Source organism: Macrosteles quadrilineatus, unplaced genomic scaffold, assembly GCF_028750875.1.
Source record: "Macrosteles quadrilineatus isolate MER2022 unplaced genomic scaffold, UCM_ALF_1.0 Scaffold_3__2_contigs__length_128488019, whole genome shotgun sequence".
Taxonomy (NCBI): domain Eukaryota; kingdom Metazoa; phylum Arthropoda; class Insecta; order Hemiptera; family Cicadellidae; genus Macrosteles; species Macrosteles quadrilineatus.
In genome coordinates, this window is record NW_026542596.1 from 105,365,613 (window position 1) to 105,386,570 (window position 20,958).

Sequence of the window (20,958 nt, forward strand, 5' to 3'; positions counted from 1 at the left end):
TAGTACTGTACCGCCAAGTTACCTAGTTTTTCTTTGTTTTTCATGAATTATTAAAATAGCTATGTGGTATAAAATTTCAAACAAGAGGGTCCTGTTTATATTCTTGCTAAAGTGACAAGTTGCCCTTCTTACAAAAAGTAAAAAAGCTAACTTTGTTTTTGTTAATCTTTTAATGTTTTTGAACATGGGCCCCTGCAGGATTTGGAACAGGGGGTTGCAATATATAACAAAAATCAGGGGGGGCTGGGGCTTACCCCAAACAATTAAGAAAAAAAATTAATTTACAGTGGAACTAGAGCTTGCCACGTGTTCGAAAACTCGACCAAAAGTATGTCTTGTGCAAATTTCTATATTTAACCCCACTCCGTAAGTAAAAAATGTAATTGGAATTTCTTTCAATTATTTTGATTTTCTGATTATATTGTGTTGTTATTTCGTCACCAACATGGCAATCCATAAGGCCCATGTTAACTTAATAAATTCATTTTTTGTGATTATTTTTGAGCCCATTTTAATTTATAAAAGGACTAGCAGAGTACCCGTCCTTCGTACAGGGTTGATATATAAGTATAAAATGCTTATTGCAGTTATACTCAAGCTTTGAGTTTGCAATGAGGGAGGACGCAGTTTGATAAAATTTGCTTCTTTAAATTTACAGTATTCTATTTGTATTACACATCTACCATAGCCATAATGTTCTACCACTTCACCTAAACAATAGAGAAAAATAAACTATCAAAAATTCACAAAATATCACAAATTATTCATGAAATTAAAAACATAAACATAACTGTAAACAATCCTACTTTGACAGTTAGTTCTAATTGCGTATCACAGTTTTTTGTTGCTGCTTATTTCAATTTAGCTGTTTTCATAAATGCAAAAAAAATATAGTGCTGCACCCTGTTGGTAAATCTTATAACTTTTTAATGTTTTTGCATATCATAGAACCAACTTCTTAAGAACCAACAGCTGACTAAATTCTTTAATTCCCTTTAAATATGAATACTCATAAGGTTAACACGGGGAACTACAGAGCCACTGGGGCGGAGCCCGAAAGGATTTTTGAGATAAGAATATGCCTATATGTTAATCGGGAATGTGAGCTATCGTCATGCCAAATTTCAGTCAAATCCGTTCAGTAGTTAATGCGTGATTGAACTTCAAACAAACAAACAAACAAACACACTTAAACTTTCACATTTATAATATTAGTTAGATTCTGCACATCTACAGGCAAATATCTTTCGAGCAGTTTGTGTAGATTTTACCTGCAATGCACAGGAGCTGAGAAAAAAGTTTTTCAATAAACATGTTTGTCTATTAATATATATAAATAGCCCCACGTTAAATCTCCATAGCAGAAATATTTTCAAAATACAAATAAAACCTGCATATAAAGCCTCCTTTCCTAAGCTATCCTTTTTTGCATATAAGTGTACCTTTCTTTTGGTACACCCCGTGTATAATTCGGTCCAGTAGTATGGTCAGGCTAGCTGTCATAAGTTTTCCAAACGTTTTTTAAATATGTTAAATCAAGCCTAGAAAACAACCAAGAAAGTTATATGTTTTGTTTTTTTGTGAATGGTGTTGTTAAAGTATAAGAATCGTACATCTCTGAGACGACTACTTATTTGATGTGAACATAAATTTAAAACATTTTTAGAAATGACCATTATGAAACGTACTTTTATAAAATTTCTTAAAACCCACTTTTGATTACTAAAAGTGATTACAGAAAATTTTTGGGTATTACATTTATTTCTTATTTTTTTAGCCAGGGGGTGCAAGCGCACCCCCTTGCACCCCCCTGTGGACGCCCATGTTTTTGAAAAATATTACTTCTTTACTATGAAAACTATTATTTGTGTACAGGATAGGTTAATGTATTTTGTATGGACAAATTTTAATTACTGTGAATGTTAGTGATAATAACCACAGACAATCTATATTTTCTCTGTAGGAACTTAAAGTTTTAAGACATAGTCAGGGAATAGGAAAGAAATACTTGTGGTCTTACTATGAAATCTACCTTATACTATGAGAGTTCAAAGTAAAGTGGTTGTGAATGTCTCAAATTGACAACTTAAGAACGATTAAAATTATCCAAGGGAATTATAAAAACAATCTCTAGACCGCTTATTCATATTATAATATTACAAACTTCAAAATAAATATAGAAAAATAGCCTTGACGAGTATAATATCACAAAAGCAAGCCACTGTTAAGATAAGCCACACATTATTCTGGTCCTGAGTTGCATTCTTTTCTTGACAAGTACAGAAGACATCTGTGGTTGGTTACACATTAGTTTCTTTTGGAAGGATTGGTTTAGATTTTTCCCTGTAATACGGATAAGCCGGGTGAAAGTCATTGCATTCGTAAACACATTCTTCTGCCTCTGGGACTTCACTAGGTTCACTCCACACTTGAGCTAGAAATAATATAAAAACAATAGGAAACTTTTATGGAATTAGAGAAAACCGTTCATAAAATCGAGTACTTATGGAAAACTAGTTGGATGGTTCTGTTTAAGAGCTCAAGAGACTGATAATATAATCACATAGATTTATTAATTATTCATTCCAACGGACATCTCCATTTTAAAACTATACAAATCAAATATGTTAGTACAAAACTCAGGATGACTAACATTGTAACATTTAACAATAACAAAACAAGAAAACAGTTTTGAATCAATGTGAAATAAGTACATGTGTAAATTTAAGTGTGGTAGGGGGTCTTGTTCATATATTTTACTTCTACCTGGGTCTAAATCAAAGTAGACTGTAATTATTTACTGTGTCGACTTTTTATTGTAAGTAATGCATGGGCGTATTTATTGATATACTCATATAGGATCCTAAAGAGTTTTATCTTTACCAAACACTACTAATAAACTAAATACTTACGAAGTCCTCTTTGCTTGTGTAGTCTGAATGGTATAAAAAACTGTTTTTCATATTTGTATATTGATTCATTTTCTAGATTTTCAAAATTTTTTCTCAGAGGAATATTTCCCACAACCAACGGCATCTGAAGCACTAACCGCTCCTTTGCCTCATGCATATCCATACCAATCTGAAACAAATTTAATATAAATTTATATTAACCTATCCAGGTATTAAGTTTATGCTTTGCTATAGCGATAGGATGTCTTTTAATATGCCTTTTTAGGACACGTATATAGAGGACATTACGTATACAAACAGAATAAGAGCAAAAACAACCTAATAAGTCCAAGTAAAAAGTGAAAGGACTGGTTTCTCTAACCAGTACCATTTACTTAATGTCCAATGATCGAGGACAGTTGAGTCCATCAATAATCTATCATTCTTTAGGACAAAAATGTCAACCAACTCAAAGAGGAACTAACTAACAGGTTAGTGATGATTGACATCGGAGAACTAAAAAAGAGTTTCAAAGAATCTGATAAAAGGATACCATTTTAGTTTTTGTCACTGAGGTTATAAATAGCACTTATAACACTCCTGAGTAACAAGACTGAAGGATTTTTTCAGTCAAGTAAATTATATAGCAGTTATATTATGATGAAAACAACAAAATAAAACCCACCTCAAATCTATAATGGATTTGGATCAGCTTGCAAATGTCCTGACTTATAGAGGAAGGAGGAAGCGGTGGAATCTTGAGTTTAACAACCGTATGTTCTGACTCCCCTTGAGGAACAGCATTCATCTCGTGGCTCAATACTGTCCTCTCATTCTCCTGGTGGCGCAAGTTTTGTGAACACGAATATGTGACAGTCTGGAAACAAAGTTTGGGTTACATTTGGATAGCTTGGTTTTGTCAACTTTTGGTCTTCAGGAGATAACTGCACGTCATTAAGCTGTGGTAAATCTAAATGCTGGTTGAAGTTTTAGATGGATTTCTGTGACACACAAAAACATCGGCCAACCTTTTCACCAGCAGTTTAACAACGTCTGAATTATCTAAAGATTAGGTAGGAATCAACAGTTAAGTCTACCATGACTGTTGAACCATGTACCATATACTGTTGAACATTCTAGTTTAAGAAATTATTATGAAGGTGATGAATATTTTGCTCATACAGTGTGAGTTATTTTGACCCATCAAGTAACAAATGAATGCAAGATAAGAGAGACATAATATTGCAAAGGCTGGTAGGTAACGAGTAAGTTTGAACTGTTAGGATTGGGGGTATGAAATAAGTCCTCTTTTTGTCAAGTTGAAACAAATAGTCTAGGTTTTCTGGCAGTCGTGGGCATGGTGTTGTGAAGGACAATTTTTTGGTAATTTATTAATCAGTGTGGCAAGGTGGTGGAAAGTTATTTTGCTGTCATGAGATAAATTTATACATACATGGCTTAAGGGGGGACTCTCCTGGGGTGCTGCGAGTCATTAGGAGTGCTCCCACCTTAACATCCTATGACGCTATAAGCTCTAGCCTCGGAACTATTTTCACATTATCACAACTAGGCCTAGAGGGTTATAGCATTATCACTTGAATATATAATCATAATCCACTGGTGATTGGCAGGATTCGATCCCAGGACCGAAGTCTCATGCTCTACCACTAGACCGCAGCTTGTTCCCCTGCAGCGCAGAACAGAAGTAATAAAAAATTTACAAGTTATATATTTACAACTGAACTGCAACTACAACTGCCTTATGGGTTCATATAACAAAGTCAAAGTGGATATAAAAGTTTGCTTGAATACATAAAAATCACCTGTATAATGGAAGCTGTTGTCTTGATGACATCATTGTTGCTCATGTTGTGGATGTCCACTGTGATGTTTGCTGTCTCGCCGCAAGCAAAGCCGCGATGTTTGATCTCACATGAGGCTATGATGGTTCCTCGAGGAACACAGAAGAAACACGAGTTTGTGCACTTCTCATCTGCCGATGAACACTGGAAAGAGTTTGGTGCATGAAATAGATCATGCTTATAAAGACATTTTATAAATACTAGCTGTCCAGTAGCTGGAGTTCTGTGGGGGTGTCATTGAGCTGTTGTCAATGAACTGTTGTAATTTTTTTACTAAAAAGAACATAGTTGTGTGAGCCAGTCACAGAATGTGCTATAGTGACTAAAAAGTGCAGGCACTAGCAGATACAAACGCAATGTTTTTGACTAAACACCAACTAACAGAAACTAAACAAAATAACAAGTATACTTCTGGTATTGTTAAGGACTCACATCAGCTTTAGACACGTTGTTGATGTCAGTGAAGCTGGAGACACTGAAGTACACTCGCTTAGTGTCCTTGCTTTGCCATCGCTCCAGGGAAGACTCGCAGTAGTAGCGGATGAAACCAAACCGGCCGTTAAAGGAAGACGGCAGTTGAGCTGGCAGCTTGTACTGGAATGGGAAAGTGTGTGAACCTTTCCACAGCTGTTCTTTGAAACCTAAACAACGAGTAAGTGATTAATATTGTGATCATAAACTGCTGCTGTTTTGGCTAAGATGAACTTTAAGGTCGTCAGGTTTGTGACCCTAGGAGGCGGTTCACAAGTCACGGTTTATCCTAAGTCCGAGCGCAAAATCCAGTTATAACTATAGATTTTTGCGCCGCCCCTTAGAAATCGGGTTCATGAGTACGAGGTTGTCAGCGCTCAGGCGCAGACAGATAAACTTCACCCAATTATTACAGCGATAAACCCGAGCGTAAAAAGTCATTTTCACGAGTCCAAATAGAGCCCTGGCCAAAAATATAAACTTTTCAGGTTCACGAGTCATGGTCTAGCGCAAATAGGATAATCTCGGTCGAAAGTAACAATAAGGTTTTGGACTTGAACTTGTTTTCCTAACGGATATCTTTAAATTGATTGTACTGTGCAACCTATATTCTTACTTAATATGCCCATGCAGTTTCTTGTAAACCAAGCCAATACATAAATTATTCATATTTGCCTTAAAAAGAAAATTTTTACCTCATGTACCTATTTAAGCTCTTTGGCTATTTTATTAACCTGCAAAACATTGGTAAAGCAACTTTAGTTGATTCAACTCTAAAGGTGGATTGTTGTGGATAGGAAGCTGTGGGATAGATAAGATGTTGTTGTTTCCTCTAAAAGCCTCTTTGCATCGTATTTTTTGTGGATTGGCATTGCAAAGAACTGGGAGCGTTATTAACTGCCCTTATGTCCCAAAGTATTCAATGGCAGAAGAGAAGTATTCAAGTGTGTGTATTCAGTCTCGCAGTTTGTATTTGTTGTGCTATGGGCCCAAGAGATATTTGCGCCCCTCTCCACAGAAGTAATTGCGCCCCTCTCCACCTTATGGAATTTTTTCTCTTCCTGGCATCCCCTACAAACTTGAACCCCCTTCCACTGGGCTCGGACCCATCGACTCATTTATTAAAGCATCCCTGAATATTGTTTTGGTTGAATTTGGATTATGCTATTACGACCCTAAATATATATTACTACCTAAATATATCAGAGTCCAATGTACTTAGATGATTGCAATAAATTGGTTTATTAGAATTACCTTGAACTCGTTAATGAAAATTTTGGACATAGAAATTAATGTTGTCAACATTATAGCTCGGCCGCTTAGAAAACGACCTGCGCGCTAATGGTAAACCAATGCTGGAGGAGGTCGTTTTCTAAGCGGCCGAACTATAGCAAAGCATTCTTAAGCTACATACTGTAGATCATCTGGGTATCGCTAATTGAACTACTTTCTTCTTTTCTCTTCTCTTCTTTTTGTCTTCTCGTCTCTTCTCTGTTATACTTGTTGTCTCCAAGCTATATCATCTTTGACACAGTGCAGTGATGCTTAATATATCAAGATATCCCTGTGACTCACAAATTGCCAACTGATAATTCTGTATTCTAGCTCACCCTATGCTCTTTAATACATTCCTCACCCAAGCTAAATCCTGAAACTTCAGGAGGAAAAGGTAGTGCCCCAATTCATAAACAGTACGAATTCAATACTATTTACCCTGAACATTAGCTCATCAAAACACAGCTTAACTTGACCGAATCATTTTTCTATTTCTTAAAATCATATCATAAAGTGACATTCTTGTCCTACTTGACATTCCTTTTTAGTTGCTTGAAAATTCCATCAGTTTCATTTCTTCAGGAATCAATTTAATTTCCCAGACAATTCTTAGCTTAATTAATTCAGTTCAAGCAATTCTCTGGAGAGACTTTGAAAACCCTTTAACAAGCTTATATTGAGAACCCCCAAAGAAAGAAATAAAGAAGTGGCAAACCTCTTTGGACTTACCTAGTGAGTTACAGCGACTCACTCTTTCTACATTTGCTAGTATACAAACAGTTTTGCGGCTTCCATTGGTCTTTGAATCATTCTATGATCCTTTCTTCTAGATGTGGACTTATTATTTTGAGGGTTTGAGATGTGACCATAAATAATTTTACCCAGCTCCCTAAAGTTTTCCAACCTGGATCAGCGCCATGTCGACCAACGATTTGGATTGCGGTCCAAACAATCTCTGGGTGTTTGTCACTATTTTAAAAAAGGTTTCCACATCAAAATCACAGTGTTAATAACACAAAAGCACAGAGATTACTATAATGGTATCGTTTAATTGATTCTATAAGCGCAGCTGTTCACTCATTGTTGAATTATTTATCATGTGACAGCAAAAGATGATTGGGGGTGCTCTGTGCCCCACCCTGTATACTACTATGTATTTTATAAACTTACTACTATACTTGTGGCCAAAGAGATACTCCTTGAAGTGGAAGTACCTCTCGGTGGCACTGAATCTGTACACCTTGTCCTGACGGAAGAGTGTGTTGGTCTGACCCAGTCTGCGAGGTGGTCTCTCTCCATGGACTGCAGGGCTCGGGCTGCTAACAGGCAATCCACAGCACATAGTCAACACTTAGTCTTAATTGTAGGTATATTACACTTTCTATTGGCATTTTCAAACATATTCAGGGTTTTCATAAAATAATGGTGGGGTTTTAACTGTCTGTTAAAATTTTATCAGACAAATTAAATGTTTCATATTGATACCCCTGCATCCGGTAGCTCAAATAGTTTGCCTTTCATTAATTGAAACAGTCAAGAAAAGGCTAAGTGTGTAACTAAGTGAACTAAAGTAGTGACTCTAGTATAACGGCTATTTCGGATATCAAAAACATAGATTAATCTAAAAAAAACTCAATAATTAGCCCATATCTACTAGAAAGAACCAGAGATGCAGTCTGAGAGAAATGTGCACATGTGGGCTGAAATAGATCATCGTCTGGACGTCCATATAGCAAGAAATGGTTGTCATGTTGAATCTTATTAGCTATGTTCTAAATATTTTTGATGTCAGGAATTCAAATAAATAAATATTTTTTTTTTTGTATCTCTTTCTCGTTTCCTTTTTATTTCATAACTAAACCCCACCATTATTCTATGAAAACCCTGTATTTTCTTTCTGGTTGTTTGGAGGTAGCCCTAACTTAGATATAGGTACCGTTAAAAGTTATGAATAGGAATATAGTGGTCTTCAAAATACCTGAAATTACACACATGAAGGTTTCGCCTATTGTATTATTTACTGTCTTGTTACTGTCTTGTTACTAAACAGTATAAGTGTAAATGTATTATCATAATTGTTATTTGTATTTGACGTATTTTTGTGCTTTCAAGTTATAAAAATACCGTGAATAATTGTATTATTAAATAAACAATCAATTATTAATTTCTATCGGCTTGATGAAATAGATACTTACATTTTATTGTTAAATGGCTTTCTTCTGCCAACCGTTCTTGTAGTTTTGAAGTTGTCAGGAACTGCAATACAAGCTTCGCCAATCAGCCGAATAGTGATACCTATGAAAGTTTCTGGTATATATTATTTGCATTATTTGTTCAGGGTGGAAAAAGGTCCCAGAACAGTTGAATATAAAAAAATAATAATAAAGATAGAGCTACAATACTTGGTACAAAGATACAGTACTGGGCACAAAAGTCAATTTAACATATGTTCAGAGTGACAGCTCGCTAGGAGTCAGAGGAAAATCTTAATCATAAGCGTAGGTCAAACTATAGGTCTTAGTTAGAAGAATGCAATTCTGCAAATTTGAGCTCAAAAGAACAATGAGTAAAAAATAGCAGCTGTTCAATGACTCAAAATGGCAGATTCAATAAATTTTGGAATGGCTGCCATTTTCGACTTGGTTGTCTGTTTGATTTAAAATTGACGGCATTGTATTCTAATAGGAAAGGACTTGAATTTTATGCGAATATCAACCTATGCTTACATTTAAGATTTTATTCTGTCTTCTAGCGGGCCGTCACCCTGGTGGGGGGGGGGGGGGGTAGCGTATCACTGAATGCTGCGTTAAAATTATTTTAATCCCTATAGTAACTTTTGGACCAGGTTTTGTAGTTCTATCTTATTATTTTTTTAAATTAGTATTTTAACTGTACTGGAACTTATTCCAACCCTGTATGTGATCTATATAAACTGAGCCTCTTAAATTTATATAAAATTCAAATTAAACCTCGTGACATATAATTTTACCTATTCAATAATATCCTAAACTCTTTTAACATACTAAAATAACCACTGATGTCATAGAATTGACTATATAACAGTCAATGGTCATAGCCACCTGTAATACAAGGCTGCGACAAGACAAAAGAATTCTGCAAAATCATAAAGTACAAAGTGAGCCACTCAAATCTTCATAACATACAAATTGAGCCATTGAATCCATGGGACATACAGTCTTTGCTTCTTAAAGCTTTATGACATACAAAACGAGCCATTCAAGGCTCAATTCGTTGAGCCTTTCAAAATCTACATGACAGACACAACGAGCCATTAAAACCACGGAACATACAATCTGTATTATTCTTAAAGATTATGACACACAACTGAGCCATTCAAATCCATCTAGCATTCAATCTTCCACTCATGACATACACGTGTGTAAATTAAGTATTGAAACAAATCTGTATTTTTTAAACCGAAATAGATAGAATTATTCTGTTTGTGGCAATAATTGTTAAAAAAGGTTCCGCAATGTTTTACATCCAAAATATTTTATACCCCCCCCCCTAACAAGGTAGGGGGTAGGGGGTGACTTATTTGTTCAAATAGCAACCCCATTGAGTGACTCCTCATATCTCACCCCTAGCCAAAATGGCAGGTATTCCAAAATTGGATTTACTGATGTGAAAAAGCACCAATTTCACAAATAATGGAAAGAAATCTGTATTTTTGAAACCGAAATAGATAGAAATATTCTGTTTGTGGAATTGATTGTTAACATAGGTTCCGCAATTTTTTACATCAACAATATTTTTTCAACCCCTTTAACAGGGTAGGGGGTGGGGGTGACTTATTTTTTAATAACAACCCCTATTGAGCGAGCCCTCATTTTGAAGGGTTTGTTAAAAAAAAAACAATGACGCAACCCTGAGGTAGATAGTTCACCCCTAGCCTAAATGGCTGGTACAGTATTCCAAAATTTAATGTATGTGAAAAAGCACCCATTTTGGAATACCCGCCATTTTGGCTAGGGGTGAGATATTCACCTCGGATTTGCATCATGGTGTTTCTTTAGACAAACCCTTCAAAATGAGGGGTCACTCAATAGGGGTTGCTATTTGAAAAAAATATGTCACCCCCTACCCCCTACGCTGTTAGGGATGGTAAAAAATATTTGTTATGTATAATTCCCCACAATTAAATATTCATTACATACAACCAGTGCCACTAAATCCTTAAGACTTCCAGCCAAGTCACTCAATCTCGTCTGATATTCAAGTCAAATAACTGAAAATCACCTTGAACAGTCAGGTTGGTGTCGAGACAAACTGCTACATGACCTTTGACGTCATCTCCAGAGAAGTACACCCTGTCTGGTTCATCCAAGATTAAGTCATAACGCTTCATCCCCCTCTGAAACACACAAAGATTGGTGGACACCAAGGTTTCTGAATTACACAAAGATTTGTGGTCATCAATGTTTCTGAATTACACAAAGATTGGTGGACACCAAGGTTTCTGAATTACACAAAGATTGGTGGACACCAATGATTCTGAATCGCACAAAGATTGGCAGGCATCAATGATTCTGAATCACACAAAGATTGGTGGACACTAAGGTTTCTGAATTACACAAAGATTGGTGGACATCAATGTTTCTGGAACACACAAAGATTGGTGGACACAAAGGTTCCTGCATTGCATTAAAAGCATTGCATACAGTACAAAACTTGTAAAGCTATTGAGTTTTCTATACAGTCAAGTTTTCTTTACAAGTCAGAACAGGGTGTTCAACATAGGTGGGAATATAATTTTTGTGTTTTTTTTTTTGTGTTGTGTATACAGGGTGTTCAAAATAGGTGGGAATATAATTTTCGTGTTTTTTTTTGTGTTGTGTATACAGGGTGTTCAAAATAGGTGGGAAATATAATTTTCGTGTTTTTTTTGTGTTGTGTATACAGGGTGTTCAAAATAGGTGGGAATATAATTTTCGTAGTTATTCCTTATAAAGAGAAAATCAAGAACAAAATGTTGAATGAACAAAAATGAACAAGAAATGAACAGAAATGAACAAAAAAAATCGTAATATTTCAGTTATTTCTCTCATTCGATCTTTTTGAACTTGGTATTATTGTTTGATTGAGAATTAAAAACGCTAAATAAAAGTGTTCCTGACATTTTTTTCATAAAATCAGCCATATTTTAGTAATTTGAGTTTAAAAGATTAAATGGCCGACATTTTGAAATTTTAACTTGAATCAAGATGATTTTTTTCTAGCATGGGTCTCTTCTACCTCAACATACATATCAAGTTTCATTAAGATCGTTTAAAAAATTCAAAGATATTTTAATTTTAATTTACTAAATTACTTGTTTTTAAGCTTTTATGGTGGTTTAGAGAGAAATTGGAAAATTTGAAGTTTTTAGGGTAAAAAATGGGAAAACCAATTTTTACCCGGTTAAACCCCGTCCCCATTGTCCGATCATGCTGGTTCGCGAACTCGTTCGAATAAACGTGTAGGTTTACACGTTTGTACCAAATTTAATCGAAATTGGACCATTTTTGCTCGAGTTATAGTGTTAACGGACACACATGAATTTAAACGGATGATGTTTTTCGCCTCTAGGGACATCAAAACGAAAAGGTAAATAGATCTCGGGCCAGGTCTTACGATGAGACCTACGGCAATAGCTTATTCACTATAGGGAAGTTAAGAGACCATGGTTTTGGATTGTTCCCTGATTAAAAGTAATAATTAATGTCTGTAACGATCGATGAACTCACACGAAATACAAACAAGTTATTTAACAAGAAAAATGATTTTGTATAACAAGGTTTAATTTAAAATTTAACGCCTGCAATTGATAGTCAAAGGTTATAGTAGATAAACATAAACACGTAGAAAATAAGAAAATGTAATGAATGAATAACTACTGGTGAAGTTGGGATTTCAAGTCCTCTCTTGAGGTAACTTAAACCTTTGCAATAATAACCTATTTACATAAAACTTTACTTTTACACCAAGTAGTTAATGGTAATATTTAGTTATTTTCACCTCTGCAAATCAACTTTAAATGAATCAATTTGGAACATTACATATAACCCTAAAACAAATCTTAGATGATTACGTATTTCTGTTCACTGTTCTAGAGAGTTTGACAAAGAACGTTATTTATTTCCATCGACAAAGTATTTGAACCACGCGTGTGCAATGTTTGCGTGATACTCAAGGGTCGCTGAGGTCTTTGTTCTCCATTTGAACTCGCGTGAGCGTGTGACCTTGAAATCTCACCGTGGCTCTGTTAACACCGCTTTTACTATGATATAAAAGTGGAGTATGGTAAAATCGAATATGTACATAAAAATATTTGTTACATTATAAGATATTGTTAAACCAAAGACATTTCAATCGATACCCGGAGGTAATGCAGTGAAAGTAATTTTTACTAAATTCGAGAACAATCTGTTCAAGTGATTAATTATTCTATTGTCTTTGGAAACTGAGATAAATTTAACTTGCATAGCCACCTTGATTTGGCTGTATAACAGCTAGAACCAAATTTTATGAATTTAATTTTTTCACTACATTCTAAAGAATTGGTAATAGACAATAACCACGGATATTTTATTAACATTTAGTGGTGACTGTTAAGCATGTTGAGTCGATGGAGTACATGTTAATAGTGAATAGCAAGGGGCCGACTTTTTACTTTGGACCGAATTGTACTTTTAATAAATAATCCTAAGCTGATCCTAGTCTAAACAATTAGCGACTAGGATCATTAATACTCATACGACATTTATACTATAGGTACATATTATAATCATTAATACTCATAACACATTATATATATATATTTATAATCATTAATACTACATAAGACATTATACATTTTTACCTACGACTGTTTTTTTAAAGTGGCCATTTCAGTTCAGTTCTTAGAATTGAAAAGTTTCACTTAACAGCTGTTTACTTTCATAACAGCATAGTTTCATTTCATAACAGCATATTTTTTCTCATAACAACACGGGTAACGGACCAATGAGGTTCAAGGATTGAGAGAAAACAAGTAAAATTGTAATGCCTCGAACGTCAACTAATCAGCTGATCAGCTGATCAGTTGACAATTCTAATTGTTGATCCGACTTGTTCCACAGAAAACATATTACTATAACCCTTGTTCCTGTTGATACTCGCGTATTCAACCAAAGTCAGTGGAAGTTAAAGGAAGGTAGATTAAACTGATATAAAAATGCCAGTTAGTGAAAGTGAAGTTGACGAGATGGAAATGAGAGCACAAACTGTTTGTGCTAATCTTTTGCCACCAAAATCGAATCAAAGGTATGAATTTACATACCGGCAATTAAAAATGGACGAAACAAAATAAGGTTAAATTGATAAATGAAAACTTGCTTCTGGTTTATTTTGAAAACCTCTTAACCACTTTTTCACCCAACTCGTTGTGGACCACATATTCGATGCTGAGATCTAACTGTAAATTAACTGTTTAACTATATTACTCAGTTGTCCAAAAAATATGCAATATTTCCATAATAATTGTACCTGATACAGTATCTCAGGGAAAATCTACGGATACTGTTGGAAAGCTTTTTGACTGTAGATGTCATTTATCCTCATCTGGCATATATGCTGTTGCAATTTGGGGATTTGAGAGCAAACAAACCAAATTTATTTTCAAAATCCAAAAGATGGCTGTGAGAACTATTTTCTCCTTGCGTAAGCGTCAATCCTGCAGAGAGTACTTTTTCAATTCAAAAATCTTGACTTTTCCCTCCATCTACATTTTAGAAACTTTGACCTTTTTGAAACAAAACTTTCCTGAATTTGACATCTCTACTGAAAATCAATACACATTGCGCAATTCATTTAACTTGCCAATTCCTAAACACAAAACTTCTTTTTATCAAAAAACACACATTGTACATTGGCATAAAGCTTTTCAACTCACTTCCATTATCCCTTGGAACCAAGCCTTTCAAAATTCAAAAAACAATTAGAACATAAATTGCTAAGTATAACCTGTTATAGCGTCCAAGAATTCCTGAAATGTTTTGAAAGCTCTAATTTGTAATTATTATTGTAAATATTAGAAAATATTAGTAATTGATGTATAGTATAGCATATTTGTATTGACCTGGCTAATGCAAATTGTACAATTGTTAATTTGGCCTAATAAAATGATTTGATTTGATTTGATGTCCAGAATCTCTTTATAAGGTAAAATAGGCTAAAAAATAAGCACAAAAAATTAATTTATAAATTTAAAAAAAATTATATGGGCCTTATAGGTTGCCATGCTGGTGACGAAATAACAACAATAAATAAACCAAAACAAATGGAAGACTGCTACACAATCATCACATGTTTCATTTACAGCGTGGGGGGAAATAGAGAAGGCTGTACATTACATTTTTGGTCGAGTTTTCGACCAGTGGACGACCTCTAGTACATATTAATATAATCATTAATTGTCATAAGACATTATACATATATCATTAATACTAAAAAAGTCCGCGATCGTAGTTTTGTTAATCGTACCATGACCATATTAAATTTTAATTTTCGGGTAACTTAACATACTTCTTGTTTATTTTAAAATTATAATTAATATATCTCATTAAAACCAAACCATCGACTATTTTAACGGAACGATCAGAACACACTCTTCAGTCTCATGGAATCCGATTATATGTCCATTAGATTAATGAGATTTGTAGAAGGTTGAGATGTGACAAACAATATTATGTGTGGGGTGGTAAAGAGATAGAGAGGGTAGGGTCTTGTTATGGTGTAAACTCCTACAGCATACAAACATGTTTATCTATAAACAACATACGATCCAGTAGTAGATCAATAAACCTTTTATAATTTTAAAAATCTCTTAAAAAAGTAATCAGCCTTTGCAGACATTTTAACTTCCATTTTAAACCTCTAATTGGGGATTTTCCCTTTTAATATAAGGAAATTCGTCTATTTTAATTATGTTTTGCAACAAAGTTCGTGGAACAAGTTTTTTGTTGGCGTCTTCATTAAAACGCAATAACACATCCCCCGGTTTTCAGAAATTTATTTTGGCCATTATTAGCTATCAAATTAATCTATGGTATTTCACCCTTACTATGATTGCTTTCATAGCGGTGAAAGCCAGTTGAGCGGAGCGATCACGTTTCAGGGTTTTTAATAAAGGAATAAATAAAAAATGTGTATAGACATAACACAAAATAAAACTGTTTTATCAATTTAACTTATCAGTTTCGCTCAGAACTATCAGCATCTATAACAAATTTCATAAGTAAAGATGTGGACATTACATACATATCCTTTGTATCGGTATTTTCCTGTGTTTGCTTGCTAATGTCATCTGGTTAAACCCAATAATGGAACCTAAACCAACAGAAATTTTCTCAATCTTGGTCAGATTTTGCAATTTAGGCAGTAATAATCCTGCATGGATCAATACGATTAGCATCGTATATGTAGAACCTTTGACTAATGGTATAACTTTTTAAAGATTTGCCTGCTTTGAGAGAATTCCACAAATAGTTGTCGCCGTACCTAATGAGGTTTGTTTTCTTATTTTTTTTCAATTTTAAATAATTATTAAAAACATTGTTTTCAAGCAAGTGTTCTCCATTTAACTATCTCAAAACATTGCCAGAAGTACCTAGTTGTTGGTGCGTTTCGGGCGTTTATTGCTCGTGTTCATTTTCTACAAATATCAGGCCGTTTTTGAGAATGCATTCTGAAATTTTCCTTAGTATGACCATGACACTCTTATGCGAATTATTGTATATTATTTTAAAACGAAAACGAAAAAAAATACTTTATCCTTCTTGCCAATTATATACACCAAGTGTGTTGCCAACTCGAACACGATGATATCATCAAAAATATTTTAAATTAAATAATAAGAAAGCATGTTTATAATGGCAATTTTTTGATAATAATATTGATTTGAGAATACCAAGCTATAGTTATTTTAATTCCCAGTAACAAAAGATAAATGTTATTTGTTACAACCTTTTTTAGCTACTTAAATCGAATTTGTAAAATACTGTATCCATTCGATCAGTGGTCATCGTCCGATTTTTTTCCTTTGCACTGTGTTTAGGTCGTGGCTTGAAATTTAACATCTGCTATTATTATTTGTTTTGTTTATATTTACGTCGTTATTTTGTAACCATGTCAACCCATAAGGCCAATGTTAAAAATTAAAAACTTTGAGTTACATTTAAATTATATAGTCAATATAAAAATTTAAATTGGTTTCGTCTAAACCTTCCAAATATTCGTCAAAACAACCTTGGCAAGTTTGGCTAAAATATGTTGAGCCGTTATTGAGTTAATGTGTTAGAAAGTTTACATTAAATTTGGCTTCAAAGAGCTTCGCTTCGCTCCGCTCAAAAAAACAAAAATATTTTTGTTTATCTTATACCGAGTATGAAATGTTGTAGACGATTCAGGAGATGAATAAAATTCAATGATAAATTCTTCCAGTTTTTAAGCACCATCCTGCATGTAAAATAAATGTACACTTCATTCCTAATATGAAATTACATTTTCTCATATCAGTAACAAATTTCAAGGCTCGTGTTAAATAATGCAATCCCAAATGTTTTAAGTTCTAAGCTAGGGACTCAATTTATAATCGGTTTATATAATCCCTTAGCATACAAAAATATGTTCTCCTATTAAATTACACATTTTTTGGAAGGTGCTAAACAATACAAAATAATACATTCTCCCGGTTTCATAAAGGCAAACTCCAATTTCAAATGAGGGTAAACAAACAAATTGAAATTCTTGGTAGATGATTGGCGCATACTGTTGAAACAAAACGCAATAATACATTGAACCAGTTAGTTGTGTGGCACTCGTTTTTCTACGGTTTAATTTGATAGATATTTTAGAAATGTGACAATCAAAACGTATATTTTGTATGAAGAAAAAAGTGCATTCATTAATGCATAATTTAATACATAGTGTTGAAACTAATATAGCAGTAAATACATTAGCCATAATAATCTAAATTTCGTTAGTTATCAGTACTGAAAAAGTAATTATATTATTTTGCTACCAATGGACTGAATTGTTTTGCCTGTACAAAATGCTCTAACTGCGTCCAAAACCTTAATAATTTTCATAATACATAAAATTCTATTATCAACTATTACAAATAACTTAGCATGGTAAATCATTAACCTGTGTCATAAGATGTTTATCGTTAACATTACAGAGAATAATTAAACTTTGTGGAGTGTGTTTAGTTTGTGTCAGTTAAAATGTAAATTACACACACAAGTGTAGTGAAATTTTACTTGTTGATTAATTTTATGCAATACCTTTTTGGGAATTTTGAATTAGTAAAAGTAGTTGTAAGAAAAAGAGTTATTGATTTTTACAACAATAAAAACGCATAAAAGTGTGTTAAAACAGGTTCGGTTCTTAATATGGTAATATAATATGGTTTTCTAGACCATACTACCATATTATTATTACTATCATCATCATCATACTGTTGGTTTTGCTAAGAGGTATATTTAATTCAATCCAATCGTGTATCACATATTCACATAATAAGTCAAAACTTATAATGTAGATACGATTGCACTATTTTAGAAATAGTTAAGTCTTTTATCCTAATTAAGCCCTTTTTTCATTCAAAAGATTTCCTCAGATTGCAAGAATGATATAACTTATAATGTTTGAACTAAGTTAAGCAGTTAACTGCATAGATTTTCTAGAATTAAGGAGTAAATGTAAAACTAATCTTTATACAAAATAAACATCTATTCATTATATGTATTTATTTTTAAGTATGTATTCAAATATGTATACATTAAGTTCAATAACTATTTAATGGAAACATTTAAAAACATATAGGTATAAAATTACTCTCTGAGGAATTATCAGTAATTTTCTTATTTTCCCCCTTTAAATAAAATATACGGGGAAATGATTGTTTTCATCAAAATACTCGAGTTTTAACTTTGGCCCAGTTAGATAATTTTGAATAAGCCATACTAGGGAATCCTCGTAGTGTTAATCGTTTTCTTTGCCTTAAGGTGAATACAATATAAAAACTAGAAGTTTTAGAATTTGTTCAGTGATTCCTTAGTTGAACTCACGGAGTTATCAATTATTTTTAATTGGATAGTTCTCTTCTTTGGTCAGTGACATGAAATTTTCCCTTGATTTATACGATTTGTTAAACCAACCACAAAACACTTGAAAGTTAATAAATACAGCCATATACACTTTATTCTTCCTCAGGCATAATGCAAATGTGTTGTTGGATGATAACATAATATCACTATCTCATTCCCCCCCCCCTATTGTACTCCCTCTTTTGGTAATTTATTCAATTTTTACGTTGAAATTAACACCATACATGCCACAATTATTTTGAAACTATCGACTTGTAATATTGCATTTCTCTTCCTCTATATACAACAATCTGAAAACACTGTGAGTAACCCATCCTAATTTTTATTATAGAGAAACTTGATGTTTTTTTCTGTATTTGTATCGATTTGTACCAATCTACATCCTCTTATCGGTAATTTGATTCTTCTTTCACCGCAATTGGAGACTACGACCGATCCAATCGATCTATGCTCCAAATCAATCCAAAATATAACATATTTACACATATTTGATCGTCTTGTTGATTTGTACATCATCAACGTGGCTACATAGAAAAGTCTTTGAACGCGTATTCTATAATATTCCTGTAATATTGGAATACAACCAGCTATAATATTAAACAACAATAATAAAATTGTAATCAACTTGTTTGCTGTTTAGAGCTGATCTATCAAATATTAAGTTAACTTATTTTTTCCCAGGTTATATTTTAGTTGGCTAAACATTTTTCGATTGCTATATTTATAATGTTGTTTGTCACCTACTCATAAAACTAAGTTAAAACATTTCTAATTAATCCAAAATAAAACAAAACTAAAAGATGTAAAATATAATTACACATGACACATTTAATTTATATTCGATTTAGCAATTATTTTTTTGAATTAAATGGTTGAAACCTTTCATAGCTAAATAATTATGTTAATCACTCAGCTCATTCTCATTCCAGCTTTTTTCAAGTAGATAGAGATACTAACTCTCTATCCTAGTTACTCTAGCCACGATACCTTATAATTTACACTAAATCCATAAACTTCCTTAATACTATTAACAAAAATAAACTTATAGTCTTACAATTTTTCAATTAACTCCATCGATATTGCATGTGAAAAATCGCTGTGTAAATATATTTCATAATATGATAGATTAATGATTTTAACTATTAAAAAATAGATAAATGTTTTAAACTCTTTCATCGACATAAGGACGTCCCACTTTTTAGCGTGTTTTTTATTATATCTTGGAAAGTACGTCACGTCGTCTCACACTAGAATTGTTCAAGTTGAATTAACACTTAATTTTTTCACGTATAGTTAAGTGTGCAGTGCAAACGTTTGATGTTTATGAAAATAAATATTCTTATAATACCCATGTTACATGTTTAGTTTCAGTGAAACGCTAGTTTTACGTGTGTTTGCGGGTGAAATAAATCGTGTTTTAATTGAATTTGTTTACATATTCAAGCAATTCCCCTACCTAATACCCAATTCTATACCATGGAAACAATAATTATTTAAATTTATAGTTGACACGTTAGTTGTATTGTTTACGATAAACAGTGGCGTCAAAAGTACTTACTGCGTGACGCCTGTCGTAGCGCCGTAGGCAACAAGTGTGTCAGGCGCCACCCCCCACCAGGGGTGCTCCCCCCACCAGTGTTCCCCCCACCACCGGCCACTCACGCTTAATTATACTGGCGGCAGCCTCACCAGAGATCTCGCCCCACTCAGTTTTTATAGTGTAATTCCAGACGTCAAATTAACTTGATAATATCGTAGGCGTCTAAGCTGTCTACGCTTATCTGTTGATAACAAAGTTTGGTAAAATTGTACCTAATTGGGGTAACAGTGCCTCAAACGTTGTACATGGACGGCTTGTATCGCAATTAGTTTTGTTAAAAAATAAAAATGGTTTTTGTGCTGATTGTCAAGTTAGTAATGAAAAGGTGGGGTTAGCCTACCTTGATATAAGGATGCTAATAGATTGTATAGATTTGTACACACATTGTGTATGTAGCGACCATCGGGAACGTAGAACCTTGATAACTAGACTCTCATGGGGATTATAAAATAAGCCTTGTTATCAAGGTTGTCTTCTTATCGAGGTTTGCAATATTATGTTATTAGAGGTAAAATAAATTATAGGGGATTTAAATATGACACAAGGGTGACATGTTATGTTATCGAGGGTCTTGTTTTCGAGGCTCCACTGTATCTAGAATGAGCAGTAGACGTAAGGTGATAGACATGGTTAAGCCTATGATTATAAAAACTGGATATTGCCCTATATCGTGCATATAAAAAACTCCTATTGAGTATGCAATACCT

General features: G+C 33.5%; 1 protein-coding gene across 1 annotated transcript; it reads right to left on the bottom strand.

Moving 5' to 3' along the window:
* Positions 1-2,200: 2,200 nt before the first annotated feature.
* Positions 2,201-20,227, bottom strand: LOC128989438 (arrestin domain-containing protein 3-like). The gene is made up of 9 exons (XM_054411329.1): positions 20,210-20,227; positions 10,760-10,874; positions 8,695-8,794; positions 7,670-7,818; positions 5,186-5,394; positions 4,715-4,897; positions 3,577-3,768; positions 2,913-3,081; positions 2,201-2,434 (listed from the first exon to the last, which is right to left on the bottom strand). The coding sequence occupies exons 2-9, from the start codon at positions 10,866-10,868 to the stop codon at positions 2,301-2,303; spliced, it is 1,245 nt and encodes a 414-aa protein (XP_054267304.1). The 5' UTR covers positions 10,869-10,874; positions 20,210-20,227; the 3' UTR covers positions 2,201-2,300.
* Between the last annotated feature and the right edge of the window lie 731 nt (positions 20,228-20,958).

Coding starts and splice junctions, on each gene's coding strand:
- LOC128989438 (XM_054411329.1), bottom strand. CDS start 10,868: ATGAAGCGTTATGACTTAATCTTGGATGAACCAGACAGGGTGTACTTC. Junction 3,082..3,576: donor AAATCCATTATAGATTTGAG/GTGGGTTTTATT, acceptor AATTTGTTTCAG/ATTGGTATGGATATGCATGA. Junction 2,435..2,912: donor ACACAAGCAAAGAGGACTTC/GTAAGTATTTAG, acceptor TATTATTTCTAG/CTCAAGTGTGGAGTGAACCT.